This window comes from Alligator mississippiensis, chromosome 2, assembly GCF_030867095.1.
Source record: "Alligator mississippiensis isolate rAllMis1 chromosome 2, rAllMis1, whole genome shotgun sequence".
NCBI lineage: Eukaryota > Metazoa > Chordata > Crocodylia > Alligatoridae > Alligator > Alligator mississippiensis.
Window position 1 is genome coordinate 169,038,619 of NC_081825.1, and position 22,800 is coordinate 169,061,418.

General features: G+C 44.1%; 1 protein-coding gene across 2 annotated transcripts in view; it reads left to right on the forward strand.

Annotated features, from left to right (window-relative positions):
- Positions 1-22,800, forward strand: part of GTF2E2 (general transcription factor IIE subunit 2) — a 67,076-nt gene that overhangs the window by 32,503 nt on the left and 11,773 nt on the right. For both annotated transcript variants that reach the window (XM_006260234.4, XM_014607372.3), the window contains exons 3-6: positions 4,936-5,027; positions 9,583-9,690; positions 12,506-12,688; positions 15,067-15,160. In XM_006260234.4, the coding sequence (XP_006260296.1) occupies positions 4,936-5,027; positions 9,583-9,690; positions 12,506-12,688; positions 15,067-15,160 (477 nt within the window). The remainder of the gene's footprint in view (positions 1-4,935; positions 5,028-9,582; positions 9,691-12,505; positions 12,689-15,066; positions 15,161-22,800) is intronic.

Genomic DNA, 22,800 nt, shown 5'->3' on the forward strand with positions numbered 1-22,800 from the left:
AGGCAATAAAGAGTCAAAACAGTCAGGTGATAATGTATCATTAGTCCTGTAGTAGTTATAGTGTAATGTACATCTCTTATTTAGATTCATAAAACAAAATCTAATTTTCTTGAATGTCTTGACAGTACCTCCAGTACTTCATTGTCAGTCATTTCTGCACCTGAGTTAATATTACCACACCTGAATGAAGGTTTTTAGTTAAAGCTAAAAACAGTCTGTAGGGCTGTGAAATAGAAGAGAGACATACTAGGAATAGCTAACAGACAGCAAAATTGGAGAAAAAATGATAGTTTGATTTGTGGAATGTAAAGGTGATTAAAAAGAATAGGGGGACATTAACATCTGAGAGATGATGATAAACCATGAAGTCAGTTGACTCTCTCAGGTCTGCCTGAACATAATTTATGGTGCCCCTCCTAGGCAGTTGGTCTGGGTGGAGCAGGAATCAAAGAGGCGTTCAACTGCATCAGTGCACCCACCCTTGGATCTGCCCCTGGCTTTTAGCCACCACAGTGATCCAGCTGTGAAAAAGTTAATACAATTCAGGGTGTAATAAGTGGGCTTTACTCCATAGAAACAAGGAAGTATTTGTACCACTGTACAAGGCATTGAGTTGTATAGATAGATATGTATGTGTGTCTATATGTATATGTGTATGTGTTTCTATGTATATATGTATGTCTACATATGTGTGTGTGGTGTACAGTTCTGGTTATTGATATTCAAAACAATTTAAACCAGAACAAGAACAAAGAAGGGCCAGTAAGTTAAGGAAATGGGGAACAAAATCAGATGGCTAGTTATGAACAACTAGCTAATTGCCTATCAAGAATAATGGATTTCAGGGAATGCTTACGTGCCACCCCCCTCCCCCCCCCCCTTCAGGGCCAGCCACGTAAAGACTCCCTCCACTGCCGCTTCTGGCACGGGGGCTCCCTCCCACTGCCTGCCTCCACCTCGCAGCAGGGCTTCCCCCTGCCTCCCCTCCCTGCTCCCTCCCTCCCTCCCTCCCCACCAGCTGTTGTCGGGGTGGGGGGGGGTGCCACCACCATGACCCCTCCTCCCCACTTCCCTCCCTGCTGCCCAGCCCCAACAATAGCCATCACCATGACCCCACCTTTGCCTCTCTCTGCCCCGTGCCCACCCAGCCCGTGTAGCCTCCCTCCCTGCCGTCTCCCCCTCCCTGTCCGCTGTTGTTGGGGCACCCTTCCTGCTCTCTTCCCTCCCTCCCTGGCTCTGACAACAGTTGCTACTATGACAACCCCCCCCCCTTTGCCTCCCCCCTCCCTGCCCAGCTGTTCAGGGGAGCATGGGGGGCAGGCAGCGGGGGGTGGGGGCGCTGCCACCTTGATCACACCTCCCCCTTTGTCCTCAGAAAGGGAGGTGCGGGGAAGCCCCACTGCTAAGGTGGCCAGGGTGTGTTAGCTGTCACCACAAACTTCCCTGGCAGCAGCTCAAACTTGGGCCCACGCAGCCAATCACCGCCCACCCTCTCGGTGGTGCATGCGCAGTTGATCAAAAGCATTATGGACACACAGACAGACTAAGCCCTTTATTATATTAGAATTTTAGAGTAGAATTTAGAAGATGGTTTGTAAGTGTTAGAGAATTGATGTTTTGGAATGGTCCTACACACCAAGTAGTGCAGACAATGAAACTCAGTCATTTTAAGGTGGAATTCAGTAAGTTCATGGAAGGGATTGTATGACAGGATATATGTAACTTGAATTAATCAACTTGCAAGTATTTGAATTCACATATCATCCATTGCCCATATTGAAGTTAAGTGGTAAATTGTTTTCTGTGCAGGAGGAGCCTTGTAACCTCATGCTTCAGAGCTTTTGCTGATCATCAGCAAGGGTTCTATAGGAAACCATCTGCTATGTCCCCCCACAATATTTTATAGGTTTCTGAAGTCTGCTTGTTTGTTTGTTTGTTTACCTTCCTCCAAAACAGTACACTTCACCTACAACAAAAGGCAGTTTGAGTTTTGTCAGCAGTGCACTTTTGGTCTTATCAGGACTTAAAAGCCTCTTGGTTGGAGGATCTTGCTCAGGGTTAAACGGATTGCCCGATTTGATCTGAAAGAATTTTCCCCCAGGTCATATTGGCAAGAACTTTGAAGGGTTTTGCCTTCCTCTGTAGCACTGCAGACCACATGTGCTGCACATGCAGGCATTTGCCGTGCTGCTAATTTGCTGCATGGTGGTAGCAGTATGTGCTGAAAAAAGCAGTGTGACATGTGGCAGCAGCATGCACTGTCTGAAACCAGAGTCTGGCCAGCGAGAGCCTTGCTCCAACTGCCAGCCAGGATCCATATGCCTGGGTCCCTGCTGCCGGAGCTCCAGGAGGCCCCCAGGACTCCAGGTAAGGCTGCTGGGGCCTGAAAGCTTGCAAATAAAGATTTTTTTTGCAAATATCTAGTTGGTCTAAAAAGATATCACCTCTATCACAAGTTCTGATTCCTGATTTAATTGGGATCACTGAAGCTTAGAAGGATAAGCTCAAATGGCTGGGATACTGTCATGGATGGACATAAGTTGTTTAGGGAGGACTGGCTGGGAAAAAATGGAAATGGTGTTGCTCTCTATCCAAAACAAATTTTTTATGCATGTCTGTGTGCGCGTGTTCTGAGGTGTGGGGGCTCAAGGGTGATCTGATGGCCACCTATAAGTTTATCAGGGGTGACCACCAGAATCTGGGGGAAAGTTTGATCACCAGAGCGCCCCAAGGGATGACGAGGTTGAACGGTCATAAACTACTGCAAGAACGTTTAAGGCTGAACATAAGGAAGAATTTCTTTACTGTCTGAGCCCCCAAGGTCTGGAATAGCCTGCCACCGGAGGTGGTTCAAGCACCTATATCGAACACCTTCAAGAGTAAATTGGATGCTTATCTTGATGGGATCCTATGACCCCAGCTGACTTCCTGCCCTTTGGGCAGGGGGGCTGGACTCGATCTTCCGAGGTCCCTTCCAGTCCTAATTTCTATGAAATTCAGATTGGCATGGGCCAGGAGGAGATGGGGATTTCCTTTCCTTAGAATCTTCTGAGCATGTATCAACTGACCACTTCTCTGTCATGGTGGCAGGGGGCATTGACAGTGCCCTTGTCTTCTTTTCTGTTACTTATGAGATGACTTAGTTGTGGCAGTTTTGGGGGTCTTATACTTAGCAGTTGTATGTGAAGGTTTAAACATACGTGAAGGGTCATCAAACATGGCCCATGACTGCATCTGGCCTGTAGAGCCATAGTGCACAGGGCCAGTCTGGTGGGGTGCTGCAGTGCATGACCCATGTTGACCCTTTATGCTGTATGCAGCATGCACAGCTAGTTCAGCATAGTGTGCAGATCATGGCGACCCCAGGCCTTACTCGGCATGCAGGGCTGGCACTGGCCATGCACTGCCTATGTTGCGCAGGCTGGACCTAGCCCTGCAGGCAGCACAAGGAAGTTGGTCTGGGGTGCTGTATGCAGCTTGGATCCCCTGTACCATATGCAGCTGTGGATCCAACATGTGCGCCATGAGCAGCTCATGCCCTGTACTGGCCCTGCATGCCATGTGCACAGTCCTGGCCCATGCCATGTGCACAGCCATGGAGAGGCGAGTGGCTCATCCGGGGGATGTGTGCATCTCCCACTGCTGCACACTCCCCTGGGAAGGCATGGTGGGGGGTGCCCCCAGATCTGCGTGTGTGGCAGAGCTGGCTGCCACTGCGGGCTGGGGCAGGGGCAGTGCCAGGCTCTTCCCGGTGGAGTCTGGGCTGGGCTGTGCTCAGAGTGGGCAGCGACGGCGCTGGGAGGGGGCTATGGGAGGGGTGACGGGGGTGGGGGCAGCCCCTGCTGCTGCATTCACCCCTGGGAGGGCACGGGGGGGGAGGTTGTCCCCGGATCTGTGTGGAGGCAAGGCTAGCTGCCACTGGGACCAAGGGCAACTCCAGGCTCTTCTGGGAGGGGGGTGTCTGTGCTTGGGTTGGGTGGTGACAGTGCTAGGAGGTGGGCTACAGGGGAACTATGGCAAATTTTGGGGTGGCTGCAGCCCCCACCATAGTCCCCTCCCAGTGCTGCTGCCACCCACCCTGAGCACAGCCCCAACCCAACCCCTGCACTGGGAAGAGCCTGGCACTAGCCCTAGCCTGTCCTCACCCTGTATGCAGATCTGAGGGCACACACCTCCCCATGCCCTCTCGGGGTGCATGCAGCGGTGGGAGCTTCCCCCCCCCCCCCCAGGTGAGCCAGTCGCAGCTATCCCCTGTTCTGCCCCCTCCCTGGCTTGGTAGCACCTACCCCTACCCTAGCCAGCCCCACTCCTTCACCACAGGGGCCTTGATCTGCCCCCTCCACACCCTTCCCCTACAACAGATCTACCAGCTGGACACAGCTCTTCATGCTGCCTACCTGCATATTGGAATTGAATTGGTATCAGCTGATATGGCTCATTAAAAATTGGCCATTGGTATCAGCCCAAAAATTCTCTATCGGTGCACCCCTAATTTTGGGGATTTCTTTGGATAATGATTGCCTAGAAATTCAAGACATTAGACTTAATGGCCAAGGAAGCCCCTTCCTATGTTCTGGGTGTGTTGGTTGTAGCCATGTTGGTCTAAGGACATAGGCAGACAAGGGTCTTTGGGTAAATGCGATATCTTTTACTAGACCGGTTAATATCATATTTACCCAAAGAACCTTGTCTTCCTATGTTCTGCATTCATGCAGTCCCATAGGGATAATGGCCCAGAACCCCAAAGTTACTTAGGTGCCTATATTTCCAAGGTGCCCATTATCTCTTCCAGAGTTATCTGAGAACGCCCATTTTTACACTATTTGTAACCTTGGTGATGCAACAAAAAATAAATGAAGTATGTATAATTTAAAAATGGTTGAGTGTAAAACTAATATATATATTTGAAAATGTTTTGATTTGTTTCTTTTGTAGATCACAGTAATGGGTCATTTAATTTGAAAGCCCTTTCTGGAGGCTCTGGTTACAAGTTTGGTGTCCTTGCTAAGATAGTGAATTACATGAAGGTAAGTTGTTTTATGTTGAGTGTAATCTTTTGAAATGCTTATATTTATCCACTTGTAATCTCATACATTTAAATAAACTGATGTTTAAGTATAGTAGTGATAAATAATTTGATGAAAATGATTTGTTAAATGAAAAAACATCCTTATTAAGAAAATTGCCATTGTATGTTTCCATGTTAATGTCCTAGTGACTCCAGCTCATAGTTGCTCTGCTTAAAAGCAGAAAGATGACTGAAAGTCTCATTACTTAAATAAAAAATGACAACTATTTTCTTGTTATCTGAGATTCATGAACCACTTTTCCAAGTATTTTTTGAGACCCACTTCAATGCAATTTTAGAGACCATTTTGAATCTTTGTGACTTGGTGCATCAGCATGATAAAACCTCCTGTTTTCTCTGTTGCTTCTCCAAGGGCTTTTTTTCCTATGAAATGTTTTTTAGAAAGCTTTTTTTTCTTTGTCCTTATGGTTTCTCTAAGATCTGCATGTCTTACATCATATCCATTTTGTAATAGCACTATGCTCATGATAGGTGAATACTTAAATGCCTTTTATTTCTTGAGAGTGCTCCATTTGCAAGTCTTTTTACCACCTAGAACCGAAGGGATCTGGAGGCCAGAATTCAGATCTTACATCCTGGGCATCTCAGTGGAGTTGGCTTCTTATCCAGGAGTGCATGACTCTGCTGGATTTCTATCTGCACACAATACCACTTTCCTATCAGAGGCCACTGATCTCCTGTCCCTAAAAGGATCACTGCTGAGCTCAGATCCAGGGACTGTTCCAGAGAGGTCCACGTCTTGGAATTCCTGAAGGAGACCTGCTTTACTACTGCCTCCTCCTTCCCATTTTAAGAATATGAATTTGAGTTGGTCCCAACAAAACTCAGAAGTGTTTCAGCACTAATTTCACAGAGCCAGCTAACAGTATACAAGAAGCATGCTTGCCTAAGGTTTGCCTCGGCACATCACCTTTACCATCTGCTCAAACTGGGACTGGCTATGGTCTTGAATCGCTAAGCTCCAGTATTTCTGTTGAAACATAGTAAGCCGCAACATCCTCTGCATTGTCCAGCCGTTCCAGTGTGTCCTGTGTTTCTTTGGTGGTTCACAGTTCTGAGTGACTTGGTTGTGCAGATGGGAACCAGAATTTCTTTTGCTTTCCCTGCCTATAAAGGCACCAGCCATCAAGCCATCAGTCACAACACACATAGACCTGTGTCCAGTTCTGGGTCTATCAGCACTTCTGATCGATGTCTCTTATCGCATTCTTCCTTTTGTTCCAGCAAATACCGTGGGTTTTGACTACATGTTCATGTCTCATAAGAAACAGAGACATTCCAGAAATCTCTCCAGATATCCCCACTATGACAATTTTGGCTTTGGTCTTCCCACTCAGCTGGTACTCAAGGCACCCATTCTTCTATCTTGACTTCAAAGGATCTCCCTGCTCAGAACATTATCTTCCTCTGTTGTTGTTGCAGTTAATTAAAAGACAAACATGTCCACAGCAGTCCAAGAGGAGTCCAAAAGGATGGATCTGTTGAAGACAGCATGCATTTCTTCAATTAGTTGTAGTTTAGGATGGCTAAGAGACAAGCCCTGTTGGCCTATTATAACTTTCGTATCTTAGCTTCTTATCGTGTTTACTGATATCTGACCACTGAACTTGTGGGATGCATTTGCTGCCTTTCTTTCTGAAGGTTATCTGGTGATCAGAACCACTGTACACTAGACAGACTTGTATCTTTCCTTCTGCACCAGGCGCAAGAGCTCAGCCCCAGCTCCTTTCTGCTGCATTTCTTGTTCCATATTCTAGGAAGGTCCTTCCACACATGATCCCATGAGTGCTATGAACAGCAAGATAGGACTCTGCATGGTTCTCTCACTGATGGCAGAGACCATTCAATTTGTAAGACCACTTAAAGAGCCTTTGTTTGCCATCTCAGCTCACTGTCCTCCAGCGGTAAAAGTCTGTCTTCTTCCCTGGGGCAATCCTGAAATTACTCAAAGATCCCATACTGCAAGATCCCATTCCCTGTTGGGACCTGAACCTAATAGGACTGTCTTTTGAACCTATAGCAAACTGCCTGTTGATTTACCTATCTATGAAGATGGCATTCTTGGTGGCAGTCTGGTGTTGATGGTAGAACCTTCAGTACTGTTTTTCACACAGGCAAGTTTTTGCAATCTCATCCCAAGTTTCTGGCTAAAATGATAGTTTACTCATCTCCAGGTAAACCAACTTCAGATGCAGGTGTCTACAGCTACTTTTCCCCAAGGTTTCATTATTTGAGAGCTGAGTCACTGCTTAGACACATGCTTAGATGTAGAGAGACCCCTCATTCTACTCTATAGTGACAGAGGTGAGTGCCTTGCAGATGTCAGGTGTGTAAATACATATTCCTTTAGCAAAGCCATTTAAGTCACCTCAATTCTGATCACCAAGGGCAGGTCTAGTTTCAGTCTCGTAGCACACTTTTATGTTGTCCAGTACATTTGAACTGTCTCTTTGGATCTTTCCTGGCCCTAAATATAGCAATTGAGCTTTGGAAGAGTATGATCTTCCAGTCAAGAATCTCCAAGTTTTCTAAGCACTGGCAGGAGCATCAGAGTGACCCTCCCAGACTAAAAAAAAAACCCAATCCCCCCCAAAAAACCCTTCCAGCCTTAGCTGTGGCCAACTACCCAGTGTTCCAGAGGAAGGCAGGAAAACTGAAGAGGGCCAAGATTCTCTTAATTTAATAAGCCAATCTAAGAATCCGAGCCAGAGAATGGTGGACTTGTGGAGCTATAACGCCTAGTACTAGGCTACAGCCTGACTTCACTAAGTGCTTGAAATTGCTTACACACACACACCGGAGACTTAAGTTGTTAGCTAACAAGAATATATTGTAATACAAATGGCAAAAATGAACACAAGAACTTGACAGGTTAACAGATTATTAATTTATATACATGGAGTCTATGGACACTACAGTACAGGCAGTCGGAGTAGCACAAACACACAAAGAGCTGAATGGCCCTGACCTGTGCTCCACCAGATGGCTGGCACTTGCTCACTGATCTATGTCACAGCTTGTCAGTAGACCGGAGCTGCCCTTGCTCCTTCCTTCCCCCTTGTGGAGTTTCCCTCAGCCTTATCCCTTTAAGTCTTTAAGTTACTTGGCTCTCCATAACTGAGGGTGGGGTAATACTTTCTTTTCCTTCTGGTGATGCTGCGGGTTGGTCTCCTGCGCTGAGATCCAGTTTCCAAAGGCTCCGTCCTCAGAGTCTTCATCGATCCAGCAACCAACCAGGCAGACTCACACCCCAACTTTTGATGCTGGCAGACAGTCTCTCACCATACCTCAGACACCTGCACTTGCAGAAGCTCCCTGCAGACGCACACCAAGCAAACCCAACCTAGCCCCACAGATGCAAACTCCTTTTTTTTTCTCAGTGGTCCCACCATTCCTGTCAATTACTCAAGTGTCCAATTAATTGGCCAGGAGCAGTACCAATCGTACGTCAATCATTCTTATAACCAATCAGCTATTGGATCATGTCAGGAAGTGAGCAGCTCACCACTGTTACCGTTCGCACCACTGCACGGATCTTTACTGAACTTACTCCACTCAGTGAATGCAGGTCACATCATCATCAGAGTCAAGAGTTTACTAAGTCCAGACGCTTCCCTCCTGACTCCTAGTCAAAGCAAGCATTGCATCCTCAAGCAACCTTTCAATCGCCAAAACCACTGGGGATGTCAAGGCCAAAAACTGGGGCCAACAAAACCACTTAAATGCCAGTAGCATTTCTCAGGAGAAAAAGATGACTTTGGTCCTTAAAGCCAGCTAGCACAAATTTCAGATACCTGCCACACTACAGACTGGATCTAACAGTTGATTTGTAGTTAAGTTAAATCGCTTCTACCTTTTGTTGTACCTTTCATCTGAAAAATTTAAAACCAGGATTATCCATTGCTTTAAGTCCCTGCTTGAAATTATATGGTTTTGCTTGCGGCAAGGATTTTGGGGGGGCCGTAATACCTTTTATTGGGCCAACTGCATAGTTGGGAGAGGTTTTAAAAGAGCTTTTAACCCCAGGTTCCCAGCCTGCAAGCTGGGTTGTGCATGTGGGCTCTGCTTTTGATTGGAGCAGCCTTGTGTGACTGTTTAGAATTGGGGCCTAAGATTAAGAGTTCATCTTGGGAATAGATTTTATTTATTTATTTATTTATTTTCTATTGCCCATACAACACGTTATGGTCTTTGCCCACCCAATCTGTAACTGAATAAGTAATCTCCATGTATTTGGTGCTTTGCATTGCAGCTTGCTATATTGAATAGTGTTGAACAATATTTATTGTAAAATAGAAACTTATATTTACTCAACAGAAAGTAGATATTATTCAAATATTGTATATTCTGATTATTTTTTCAATTTTAAACTAAAATGATGAGTAAGCCTCCTTTTTTTTTTTTCTTGCTGCAAAGCTTCCCATCTTAATCACTACTACTAAGTTCATACTTTAGAACATAGTCCAGTTCTAATATTGTATTTATTTTACCAGACACGGCACCAGCGTGGTGATACGCATCCACTAACTCTAGAAGAAATTTTGGATGAAACGCAACATTTAGATATTGGTCTCAAGCAGAAGCAATGGTTAATGAGCGAGGTAAAGAAAGCAAATGTTCAGACTCTTAACGAGAGGCCGGTGAAGAAGAATAATTAACTTGATTTGTACATATTTGCTTAATGATAAACTCTGTGAACCTAGCTATAAGAATTTTGGTAAAAAAAGTATCCTTATTTTCACAAAACCGCTGCTGTGGTAGTGAGAGCTCTGAAACTGAAGTTTTTTTGTAAAGTAATGAAAAAGTGTACAGAAATGTCATGTAAACAGTAATCTTGGTATAAAGTTAAATGATTTGTTATTGATGAAATACAATCAGCCAATATTTTTCAAATAATGTTAAGGTTCATGTGTCGAATGCAAAACTGATTCAATATTTGAAGATCTCAAATTCACCTTAGTAAGGATTCCCAGTGCAATAACATGTACATTTATATCTAACTATTGTTCGAGAGGTTTACAGTTTTCACTTATAGCAGGGGCTCTCAAACTTTGGGTCGCTACTCCCCAGGGAGTTGTGAGCAACTTAAAAGGGGGCCACAAACTTCCCAGGGATACGTGTGGTGGCATGAGGAAGCGGTGTGCCATGGTGGTGGTACAGAGTGGTGGATGGTGGCGGCAGCTGCCACTTGCGAGCTCCCTGTCCTCCGCTGCCACCATTCAGCACTTGGGGTTGCGGTATCACAAAGTTTGAGAACCCCTGACTTACAGTAATTCAATGAGTTAAGAACAGAACAGTAGTAGTACTTGAGGATTTACCTTTTTGGTGTTTATCAGTTTCATTGTATACATTTTTCTTTTTATGGAAACAAAAGATTTTAACCAAGTTGTTTCTTTTCCACCTAACACACTTAATACCAGATGAGTGCCATATTTACTCAATTCAAAGACAAGGTTTTTCCCCATTTAACTGGGAGGAGTGGGGGCAAAGGGCCTCATCATGGATCCAAGTACAAGTTGGCAGGGCGGAAGGGGGATGTAGGTGGCTGCTGCAGCTCCAACTCTGGCCCTGAGTCAGGTCTAGATTTAGAGCCACATCTGGTGCCCACCCTCACCACCTCTGCAACAGCTGCTGGATGACTCAGCCTAGGACAAAGCAACCATGTACTCTGTGCCCCAGGCTGAACTGGGGCTAGAAATACTTTGGAGCCCAATGGGAAGTGGTGGCAGGGGCTGTGGTGGGGCAGAGGCAGCAGCTGTGGGGGGTGAGGGCTGGGCAGCAAGGTGAGCCAGGCAGTGGGGTAGGCACCAGAGTGTGCAGACAAGGTGTGGGGGGGGAAAGTGCTGAAGCAGGCAGGTACTGGGTGGGGGAAGGCAGTGGTGGGGAGAAGAAAGCAAGCATCAAGTTGTTGGGAGAGCAAGGGTCAGACCATTTGACTCCCTCACCACCTGCCCCCATGCCATTGCTTGCCCTGCTGCAGTAAGGGGAGGGACAACGGGGGGACAAGTTTAAGATGACCCTTCTATAATTAGATTCCACACATAGAAAATGATAAGAAATGCATCAATTTTCCATAGAATATTCCATCTGGATTTAAGACAACCCCCCAATAATGAAATTTTATTTCCATAGAATTACTGGGGGGTGGGGGAGTTAAATTGAATCATCTTGGATTCAGGTAAATACAGCATTAGCTATACTTTAATTTAATAGACTGTATTATAAATATAGGAACAAAGCTTATCAGCAAATGTTACAGCTACATTAAAAAGGCTCTATGTAGTAATAGCAACATGGCTTGAACAAAAATATCTTGCAACACTCCTTTGGAATTAATACTCTTGTTTAATTTGAGAGACTTGCAGAAAGCCCAAAATAAATATTTACAATGAAATCTTGGCCTTGCTGCAAAAATTTATAAAGGTTCTAACCCTTTAAGCATTGTAACTTAAGAGAAAAACAAAGAAATAACTGAACTAGGAGAATAAAATTTATACAAAATTGTCATTGAATTGATAAGTGATGATAAAGAATGAACAAATGCATAACAGCAAAGTAGCCTGTTAATAGGCAACTTATGACAGTCCACTAATTTAGCTGGTTTATCCAACCTGAGATTTTGTTAGGCTACCAACATTAGATTTCTTTCCTACTACAGTTATATTTTCCCTCCTTTCTTCTTTCTGCCTCTCTTCTTTTTCTCCTTTCAGGGTCATGCTGGCAGCTGCAGAAGAAACTAAGTAGGGTTGCTCTCTGTTGCAAAAGAACTTTAATTGCCTCGTACTGGCTGCACAGCAAAACTGATTAGGAACATAACTTTAATGTTAGTTATCCATGAACCCCTGATCAGTTTCACTCTGAAGCTGGCATCATAGGTAAAGTCCTACTGTGCAGGAGGACTTCTCTTCTCAATTTCTTCTACAACTGCTGGTGCTGGTTGACACCAGTTGGGGAAGACAAACAGCTGATTTGTTCATCTCAGGGTAATGTCTTTCACATTTGTGATATCAGTATGAAATCAGTTTAGTATTTTGAGTAGTCTGTTTGCATTTTGTATTCAGTTGAATCTTTTTAATATTTCCTGGTTCTGTTTTCTGATCACTGTCACTGAAAGGGAGTATTAATACCTTTTACTAGCACAAGTTCCGTGAGTGGCTTTATGGATCTACCAGCCCAGAGGCATTTTCATAAATGGCACTTCCCTGTTTTGTAATGTAAACAACACATTGGTGATGAATTCTACCTAAACTGGATCTGAGTGCTGGATTCCAAATCCAGTTCAAAATCAAACTTGTTAACTTTCAGCCACAACATGTTGCTGATATGGTATCATTGCCAACTGACATGTTTTTATTTTCAGTAAGATAAGCTACCTGTTTTTTCACCTTAAGTTTAAAACTTATGTCCCTATTACAGGCTTTAGTCAACAATCCCAAAATAGAAGTTGTAGATGGGAAATATGCTTTCAAGCCCAAGTACAATTTGAAAGATAAAAAGGCTCTGCTCAGGCTTTTGGACAAGCATGACCAACGAGGACTGGGAGGAATCCTATTGGAAGATATCGAGGAAGGGCTGCCCAACGCACAAAAAGCTATAAAGGTAAGTAACATCTATTACTTGGAAGACAAGGAGCTTGATCTGTTTAGCTTATCATATGAGCTGGCTTAATCATATACAATGTGCCTGCATGGGGGAAAAAGGCAATCAGGGTTTGTAGTAAAGGTGATATCTTTTATTAGACCAACAAGATTTTTGCAAAAAAAAAAATCTTTAATTACAAGCTTTCAAACTCCCTTCATCAGGCATTGGAGAAAAGATTGTAAAAGTTCTCCTGGGTAGAAATGAAAGTTCATATTTCATAGGATTTCACAGAGGAGTCAATAGATGGAAAACTCCTCTAGGCAGTCAGTTCATAGCTGACTCCAATGCCTGATGAAAGGTGTTTGTGCCCGAAAGCTTGCAATTAAAGAAATTAAAAATAAATAACCAAATATACTTTGCACATCTTTTTGACAGTCTCCTGAAGACTACCAGACTTAAGTCATGTTGCTCAGCTTGATTAAGGCCTTTTGCATCTGTACACCTATTTGCATGCATTTAACCAAAGATATCTTCATAAATTAGTCAAATTCAGTTGCTACAAATGTATATGTAGACATGGTCATTTTGGTTCAAGAGTCATTTATTTTAGTTTAGTTAAATCTGGTTTCTAGCTTTTTCAGCTAGTGATGCATCTCCAAAGAAGAACAACTTATTCTTACCTGCCAGCAATTGTGGCTGATCCTTTCATTCCAAGTGTTGATGGTCAATGCTAAAGATCCCAGATTTAAATAGAATAGATTTTTCTTTTTCCTTTTAGATGCATTCCTAGGAAATTTACATTAAAAATTATGTTAGAGTATGCTACTGCCAAAAAGCCAACACTCAAAAACATAAATAAAAATAATTCCTACATTCTAAAGATCAAGACTTCAGTAGGATCTGATTGTTCTAATAAACCATGTCCTCACTTCTGAAAGCAAGACTTTATTAAGAGATTTGGTTTCCTCCACAGCGGTCACAGATTCCTGCAATATTGTTTTCTCTTGAATCTCCAGCATAAGCTGGAAGTTTTGAAATGGTTTTGACATGAAAAAAGTATGGGATCCTTGACCTTAATTTTTTGCCGTGGCTTCAGCTCTAGTATTCTTTTGTTTTGTAATAAACATAGACATTTTTTTGCTGCCAGATTTTTATTTCAGCTTTTTATTTTGGCATCTTTCCTTTGAAATTCCTTCAGGTTGAGCTAGCAAAGCATCAGTGTTGTGAGCAGACATATAACTTAATCTTTTTTTGTAAGAAGTTCTGCCACCCATAATCCAAAAGCAAGCAGTGCTGCCAGCAGCTCTTTTGACATTTCTATTAATCTTCTTTAAAGCAAAATAAAAATCTTGGGATTCAAATAAGGTAACTAATGTTTCTAGCTTTCTGGATCAGGCTGAATTTCTTGTTTACTGGTTTTATGACCAGAAAATGTTATCTTCTGTTTCTTACGGCTCCGGCACAGATTACATTTATGGCACAATTCTTGTGTTAATCTTACCATAAATAGTAACTCTGACATGCATTCAGTCAATTTAAGGCACAATAAAATAAGAAACCAGCCACAAAAAACCTTTAATGTATGACTTGGAACATCTTTTTTTTTTCTGGCTGGCTTGCATTGTTTTTTAAATTGAACATGTGGCTCCCACTGATGCCCTATGCCCTATCCAGACTCTCAGCTGAGCATCGTAATTGGGTGTGGGATAGCTCCTGGGTCCAGGACAGAGTCATCCCGTCTGAGCATCAGGACTGCGGTTGTGTGGTGCCAGATCCTGACACAGTTGAGTGTCAAGATCCTGCACGGGACAGCCCTGGAGTTGGGAACAGAGCTGCCCCCTGTCCAGTCCCAAACCCAGCAGCCCCCTGCTCAGTCCCCAGAGGCAGCCCTGAAGGTCAGATCTGGCAGGCTGGGTGCTTCTTTAAATGGATGTGCAGCTGGGGATGAGGGAGTTTCTCCCATCCTCAGCTGCACATGCCTGTTTAAATGGGTACAAGCGGTTGAGGATAGAGGAGCTCCCCTATTCCCTTCTGTTTCCTCCAGGTGCCTCTTTAATCCAACACATGCAGTAGAGGATACCCCCCATCCGCAGCTGTACTGTGCTGGGTACTGCAAGCCCACATCAGAGGGCTTCTCCCTTATGTCTATCTTAGAGCTCCCAGGGATCTTAAAGGTGGATGGATGTTTAGCTAGGACTCCCAGTTACAGTGCCCCAGATATTTAAAAAGCTGCTGTGCAAGTTCAACATCAGGAAAAGGCTGTCTGTGCCATGCCATGGTTGTGCCTTCCCTGGACCCTACTTGCAAAGAAGTCATTTATCCATTGTTTAAATGGAGATACCATAAATTGCATGCAATTTATGATTTTATTTCATTTTGTTTCATTTGTGGTTGAGGCTTTAGGGGACCAGATCATCTTTGTTAATCGCCCTGATAAGAAGAAAATTCTTTTCTACAATGACAAGAGTTGCCAGTTTACAGTGGATGAAGGTAGGTATTTTCTTTAGATACTTTCATAGTAATTGAATTGTATTTGATTTGTTTTAAGCGCTTATGCATTTAAGTAATCTTTAGGTATTGTGGTTTCTTGAAACATCTTAATCAAAATGTTAGGTACCGTATTTTATCACACACTGAGAATACAGCACACCCCCAGATAAAACACACAGAATTGGGGGGGATTTTTCCAACCATGGCTGACAGCAAGACATAGTGTCCAAGAAGTTGCCATTGTCTTTGTCGTGTCCCCAGTCTAATATTTCTATATGGTCTGCTCCCAATATTCTGCACAGGCCATTGCTCCTTGTGTTGGTGTTGCCAGATCTTGTGCAGTGCATTGCTATGCTACAGAGCATCTCGGGAGATGACCCACGGTTTGCTTCTCCTGACAAATACACTGGTCGGTTGCATAGGGGCCCCATGATTTCATGAGAAAATTGCATCTGCCAAGACCCACTCTTAATCTGTTCAGCCTCCGCAGTGTATGCCATTTGTAACAGGAGTTGGATTCTAACTCCTCACTGCGGGTAATTCCTTGCTGGCTCCGTTCAACTGGTTTGTCAACAGTTTCTCCCATTCTTTTTGCCAGAGGGTGATTTCGGTGTGGTCAGTGGTATGGTAGGGGGCAAAAAACTATTTCTTGATGATAAATGATGGTGGTTGATATCCATATAGTGGGTGGTTGTCATCTGACTCTTGTACCTGCCCATCAGTATCACCTGCTACTTTCCTCCTGATGTAAGGGGGTGCTATGCCAGATAGTGTGTATAGGCAGGGAAAAGGGGTGGGTTTTAGGCAGCCTGTTATAATTCTGCATGTATCATTTAGGGTGGTGTCAATATGTTTACTGTGACTTGAGCATACCCAGATGGTGCAGGCATATTCAGCCACAGAGAAACAAAGTGATAAGGCAGTAGTGCATAGGGTGGCTGAATGGGCTCCCCACTTGGAATTTCCGAGCTTACGCAGATTGTTGATCACAGGAAACTTTTGCCTCAGGAAAGAATTTGGAAACTGTAGCAAATGTATAGGAAAATATATGAATGGCACATCCTGCATTACATAAAGTTGAAGTGCAGGGTGATATTTCTTTGGTTTTTGCATGGCATAATAACATCATATTTTCATTTGGAAAAAAACCTGTCTTTTCCCTCCTGTTCTTGTTTGTAATACAAAAATATGATTGTGACCCTCAAGATGGTTTCTTTTGGAAGATGAGGCAGAAAAGTTTCTTGTCTCTGTTTATTTAAAAAAAAAAAAATGGATCATAAAAGACAAAGTGATGTTGTTAAACATTGTATTTCACATAGAGGTTTTCATCTAATCACGCTATGACTAAAAACTGTGTAAGAGACAGGAGCCTCCCTTTTTTTTTTTTTTGACAAACTCTTTTTTGAGATTGTTTTCAGTGTTTGGAAGCCACAGCTACAAAAATTAGTGGTGCACTGATAGAGGTTTTTGGGGCTGATACTGATAGCCGATATTTAAGGAGGCATATTGACCAATACCAGTCCAATTTCTGATGTAGCTGCCTCCGGCTGGTAAGTCCGGTGTGGTGGGAAGGGGCATGGTGGGGGCAGATCAATGTCCCTCGCAGTGAGGTAAGGGGCAGGAGCAGGGGCAGGTGCTGCTGGGGGGGGGGGGGGGGGGGGTGCTAGAGCTGCAGCTCATGGGGGGGGAGCAGTTTCCACCTCTGCATATATCCCAGGAGGGCATGGCGGGGGCGGGGGCAGCTGGGGCTCCGCAGGGCATTTCTTGGTGGGGCCTGGGCTTGGAATGGCCACCAGTGGCACTAGGAGGATGCTGCATCCACCCCAGATTTCACTGCTGCTCCACTCCCAGCACTGCCACCACCAGCCACCCAGTGCAGCCCTGGCTCAATGCTCTGCCTCCACCCACACCTGGGGAAAAGCTTGGGCTGCACCAAGTGGAGTGGTGGTGGAATTTGGGGTGGATACAGCATCCTCCCAGCATCACTGGTGCCCACTCCAAGCCCAGCCCCCACCAAGAAAAGCCTCACACAGCCCTGGATGCAGCCTGCCCTGCCCCACACAGATCCGGGGGGCACTCGCCCCCCACCGTGCCCTCCTGGGGTGCAAGCAGCAGTGGGAGCCACCACCCCCCCCCACAAGCTGCAGCTCCAGCCTCCCCCCCAACCTGGGCAGCACCTGTCCCCTCCTTCACCATGGGGGGTGTTGATCTACCCCCCCCTCCCATATGTCCCTTCCTTCCCCACTCTCCTTCCATCACACTGGACTTACCAGCTGGAGGCAGATCTCCATGATGCTGGCTGTGCTCCTCAAGAAATAAGTAAATAAATGAGATTTATTGGAAGATCATAGAGCCTGCCACCTTAACTATCTTCACAGTGCCAGTCTGGGTATCTGTTTTGAGAAAAAAAATCATTCTTCCTGTGTGTCTTTTTTTCAACCTCAGGCCCAAAAGCTTGTCCAACAGCTCTCCCAACTATACAGCTGGTCCAATAAAAGATATCAAAAAAATCCTTGAGTCTCAGACATTTCCTGGATCATCACTGCTACAGCAACTTTCCAGTTCTTCGTTCTTGCTCTCACCTGCTTAGCCAAGAAAGGAACACATGCTTTCTGGGCCTTGTTAATGTCCTGGGTAATCTGACATTTCATACTAAAATATATTAAACAATATTTCTCAATCAGTGTCACATTAGGGGCACTGCAGCTGAACTAATCACTTACACTTTCTTGAGCATGTTAAACACTTCTCATATCCTCTCAAGTCTCAGCTCTGAATGGTGAAATGCTAGTATAATCATACCCTGCATTGTATATTAAAGAAATTGAATACCTAAAAGTATTTCTGCCCCTTTGTAATGTCGCTTTCACATTTGAATATAGTCTACAGAGAATATTTTTTAATACTTTTTGAGATTTTCTTCCTAAATATCTGTGAAGAAACTTCCATCAATGTTGGAGGTCTGTTAGGTTTTAAAAAAATGTGGAATTGGTCATAGTCTGTGGAGCTGGCTGTCAATACCAATCAACTCGGAGACCAAAGTCAATAACTAAATGAATTTGGAAGTGCAGCTATCCTCTCTGACTCCACCTCTTGTGTAAATGCAAGGTTTTTTTCACGAGGACTGTTGTTATACCACAGTTCCTTTAACATAAAGCTATTTTTTTCTAGTATCTTCTTTCTTTTAAAAAAATCTCTTGCACTACTGCATCTGTGCGTCGTTTTGCCTTACATTTGTTGTATGGCAGTGAGGTTTTAAAACTTTTTTGCATAACAGCCTTTGTGTGCAATGTGATATATTGAAGGGGTTGTTGCAGAAATTGTTCCAAGAGTTTTCAGTGGACAGGTAAGTCAGTGGTGCATCAGATTGAATTTGTTAACAAGCACCATCTTCTATTTCCTACATGAATGTCATTGCCAAATGTGTGTATAGCTAATGTAAAGAGTGTGTGGTATACACTAGTGTGCTAGGTCATGATAAAAAAAAAGTTCAGAATGGTTTTGGTCCTTCATAAATGGTGAAGCCACAACACTGATATCTACATTTTTCCTGAGAAGTGCCAAAACAATCTAGTATTGGATCTTTTCTGACAGGACTATATATATAAACTACAGAAAATCTGTAAGGGAATTTTGTATTTCTTTTTTTGGATCCTATGCATATTTTCCACATGCAGGATTCTAAGCACCTATACTGTTTTGATCAAGGACCTTTTGGAAAGCCATCCTTACTGAGGCTTGAGTGAATGCCAACCTATGGCACCACGCACTTGGAACTTGGGCTTGTATAAGAGATGTGTGGACCTCTATTGGTTGAGATCCTTTCTGACTTTTACTTGCTGTGATCATATGGAACCTGACTGTGGTACATGGACTTACTTGGGGTATGGGCAGACATATAGGTGTTCTTCAAATGCTGCCCCATTTTAGAGCACTTCAATACCCCACCCTACAAACATACAGGTCCATTCCAGCTAAAGTACTGTCGAATATTTGGGAATTTAAGCTGTTGCTGTGCTCACACGTAATCCCCTGGGAGACGCTTCCAAGGGCTCAGGTATGCTGAAGCTTCTTCCAGTATTAGTAAATCCAGAGGTTCCACGCTTAAATAGCCTTGCTTTTCTACCTGGGTAAGACTGGTCACCAAATTTAAGATCAGAAAGGATTTTTTCCCTAGGCCCCATTGGTCACATTTTCCCCTAGGTCTCTCATTGGTTGTGTGGTGGTCCCTTTTCTAGGCTCTTCTGAGCATATAACATATTTACTCAATTATGAGATGAGGTTTTTTCCCCCCGCACATTCAACAAGGGGAAAAGTAAGCCTCATCTTACAATTACATATGACTTACCTAAACTCACAATATGCACAGGGGATGGCAAGGTTAGTGAGGTGGCAGTGTGGCCAGGTACCTAGCACGTGGCCAGCCAGCAAAGGGTCCCCTCAGTGTGCTCCCTTGAGGACGCTGAAGCAAGTTGGCACACAAGGCCAGCTTGCTTCAGCAAGGGTTTTTGAACCCGAAAGCTTGCTTAATAACTATTCTCCAACCACTTGGGTTGGTCTAATAAAAGATATCAAATTCACCCAAGGAACCTTGTCTGCTTAAAATGTTTTGTGGCATTTGAGGCTTTGTTTCTTTCAGTTGTCTGTGAGGTTTGGTGCAGTGATTTGGGGGATTCCTTTGGTTAGTGAATGCCTGCGGAAGAGAATGAGCTAGATGTTCCAGGATGCCTCTTCCAGTCCTGTGTTCTTATATGTGAATGTCTTCTCCTTCAAACTAGTTGCTTTGCTTGCTTTTATCTGCATTAGTACATACAAGCACTGAGTTAGATAAAAGACCTGTTTTCTTCTTGCCTTAACGTCCTTTGACTGGGATGTTTTAAAAATTTCCAGGGGCTTTGGGCTACAGAGTGAGGGGAGGCAACTGCAGGGCAGGGACATGAGCCAGTCCCCCTATGGACCGCACAAAGGGAAGAAAGGGAGGTGCTACAGGAAACATAGGAGGGGGTTGCATTGGTCCTACAGTCATCTGGTGAAAACTGGGCATATCACTCATTTCTACAGCCAAGAATTTAGGGTGATAGTACAGGGGTGTGGAGGAATCGCCCCTCTAGTCTGCTTCATTGCTGTAAGCAGGCAGCCCCTCACCCATCTGTTTCATTTACCACTGAGCTGTGACTGGGGATGGAGACATGCTTGAGGGAGGGGGGACCTGCTCCCATTGTCTGTTTCCCTTCCACTGCAGGTCATGTGACTAGTCCCCTCACCTGAGAAGGTGATGTCATTTGGAAGCACCGGGCAGCAGCCAATGGGGCTGCTTCTGGTGGGAACTTAGTGATGAGGTCATGACAGGTGTATAAAAGGGTCCTCATGAGGAAGCGGAAGGAGACGTATTTGGAAACATGGAGCAAGCACACGGCCTCTGGAGCTCTTTCAGACTCCAGATTAACATGTGAGTAATTTACCTGAAGTTTAGCCAGTAACAGTGTTCTAGAAGTGTGTCAAAAGGCTACCAAGCCACTTCTGTTTGCTCAGAAGTATTCTTTTGATACTTCTCAGACTTGTACCTCTCCCCAAGCCTACCCCCTCTACCCAATAAAGCTATCTGCTATAACAAGCTTTGTGGTACATGCTGGAGAAGGATTAGGCATGGCTTTTTATTCCTTTAGCTTGACTGGCTAAGGGAGGCTACTTTCCATGCTTCAGGCTATAAGAAGCACCCAGATATATCCTGCTGGGGTTAATCAACCCCTAGGTCTACAGGGCCTGTGTATCCTGGGTGGCACAGGGCCCAAACAAAGACTTGAGTCCAGGTGGTGGCAGCACTACCCCAGGCTTGTGGGTATGCTCCAGGAAGGGGATCGGCCACAAATTGGCGCCCCTGGGGAAGCATCCAAGGCTTGTTTTTTGGCTGGGTATAGTGAGGCGGGTAGCTCAGTGCAGGTGCACCCCTACTGTCCAGAGGTTCCACGCTTAAATAGGCACCACAGGGGTGCCTACAGACAAGGACAAAAGAGATGCCAGGGAAGGTGGGGAGAGATGGAGTGTTCCTACTTGCAATAAGTTATGTGGGGAGGGGGCAAGAGGTGCATAAGAAGAGGATGTGTCAGAGTCCAGCCAGCAGGTGGCAGCTCTTGGGAGGGAGACAGGGAGAACACCAAAAGAGAGGCAGGAGGTAGTCCTAACAGCCACTGAATGTGGCAAAAGGAGGAAAAAGCAGCACTATCAGAGAAGCTGGGCAGGTCTTGCTGTTTCAACATGGCAGTTAAGCAAAATAGCCACCAGTTGTAGGTAGGATATAGGCAGTAAGTGCTTAAAGCTGTCCTGCCACCTTTGAATGAGGTACTTGGCCCTACGGGAACATATGCAAGACAGTGACAGGTGACCGTATTCTGCATCAGCTGCACAAACTAGTAAAAGACAGCTAAATAGAGACTTCATAGATGATGATCATTTGAGAGCTACCTTCTGATATCAGCATGCCATCTTCAGTTTGGTGGGTTAGCTGAGCACCTTTCTGTTCTTCTTTCCTGTTACAGACGACTTGAGCCAGTACTTCCTTCCAGCTTGGCATACCATAAATCAGACAAGTGGTTTCTTAAAGGCAGCAGACAATGGTTACCGCATATGGTGTCATGCCCTGCAGCCTCCTGTCACCTGTCCGTCCAGCATCACCACCTTTCCCTCCCTCATATCCCCATAAGGTATTCTTTTTTTGCGAGATAAAATCTGTTGAAGAGAGGCATAGATAAGGCCCCTGGTCAGTATCAAGAATACCAGGTACTTTTTTCATCAAAAAAATAAATCTAAGGTCTTTCATCCTATCATGGCATTTCTCAAAGAAATCTAGTTTTCTCTCTCTTCCTGTTAAGATAGTGACACCTTACCGAGAAGTCATAATAAAGAATTCAAGTATCTCCCCCAACCCAAACTTTCACTACTTTATTGGGTCCATTATGACTTAAAGGCCAAGACAAATGGTTTTTGAAATAGTTCTTATCAGTAAAGCAGCATGATTTACTCTTCTCGGATTATGCTGTGTGTTTGGTGTAATTTACAAAGGCACACTGATTTTTGGTACCCTGACTACACGGTGGATGTGTTTCTTTTATCCACTTGGTGGCACCCTAAATCCAATGTGATAGTATATGTGACCATACAGAGTAGTGTAGCTATGTGATTATTCTCTGCTTTGCTCCTGAGTCTTTAATTCTGTGTGATCTCTTTAGTGTTGGATTCAATGTAATTGGTTGCCCTAAATAGCCCAGTATAATTGTAAGATGCTTTGATACTCAACACCTATCTTCAAATACACATGGGAAAATGCGGTTGGCTGCAAGTATTCCAGTTAAAACAAAATATCTGAATATAGTCAGATTTATGAAGTAATTTTAAAAAAGAGTTTCAGGATATTGTGTAACCACTCTAAAGAAAATGAATTTATTATATGTTCTGTTGCCCTATTTCAACTTTACAGTTGACTCCTGTTTTACATTCTTGTTTGACAGATTTAAAATACAGAAATGGAGTTAACTTTAGGATAAAATGCATTAAACATGAAAGGCCATGGTTATAGATTAACCATAGATCATCTTTTTGTATTGGCATTGGCAATTTGTGTTTTCTGGTGTTAATTTTTCACT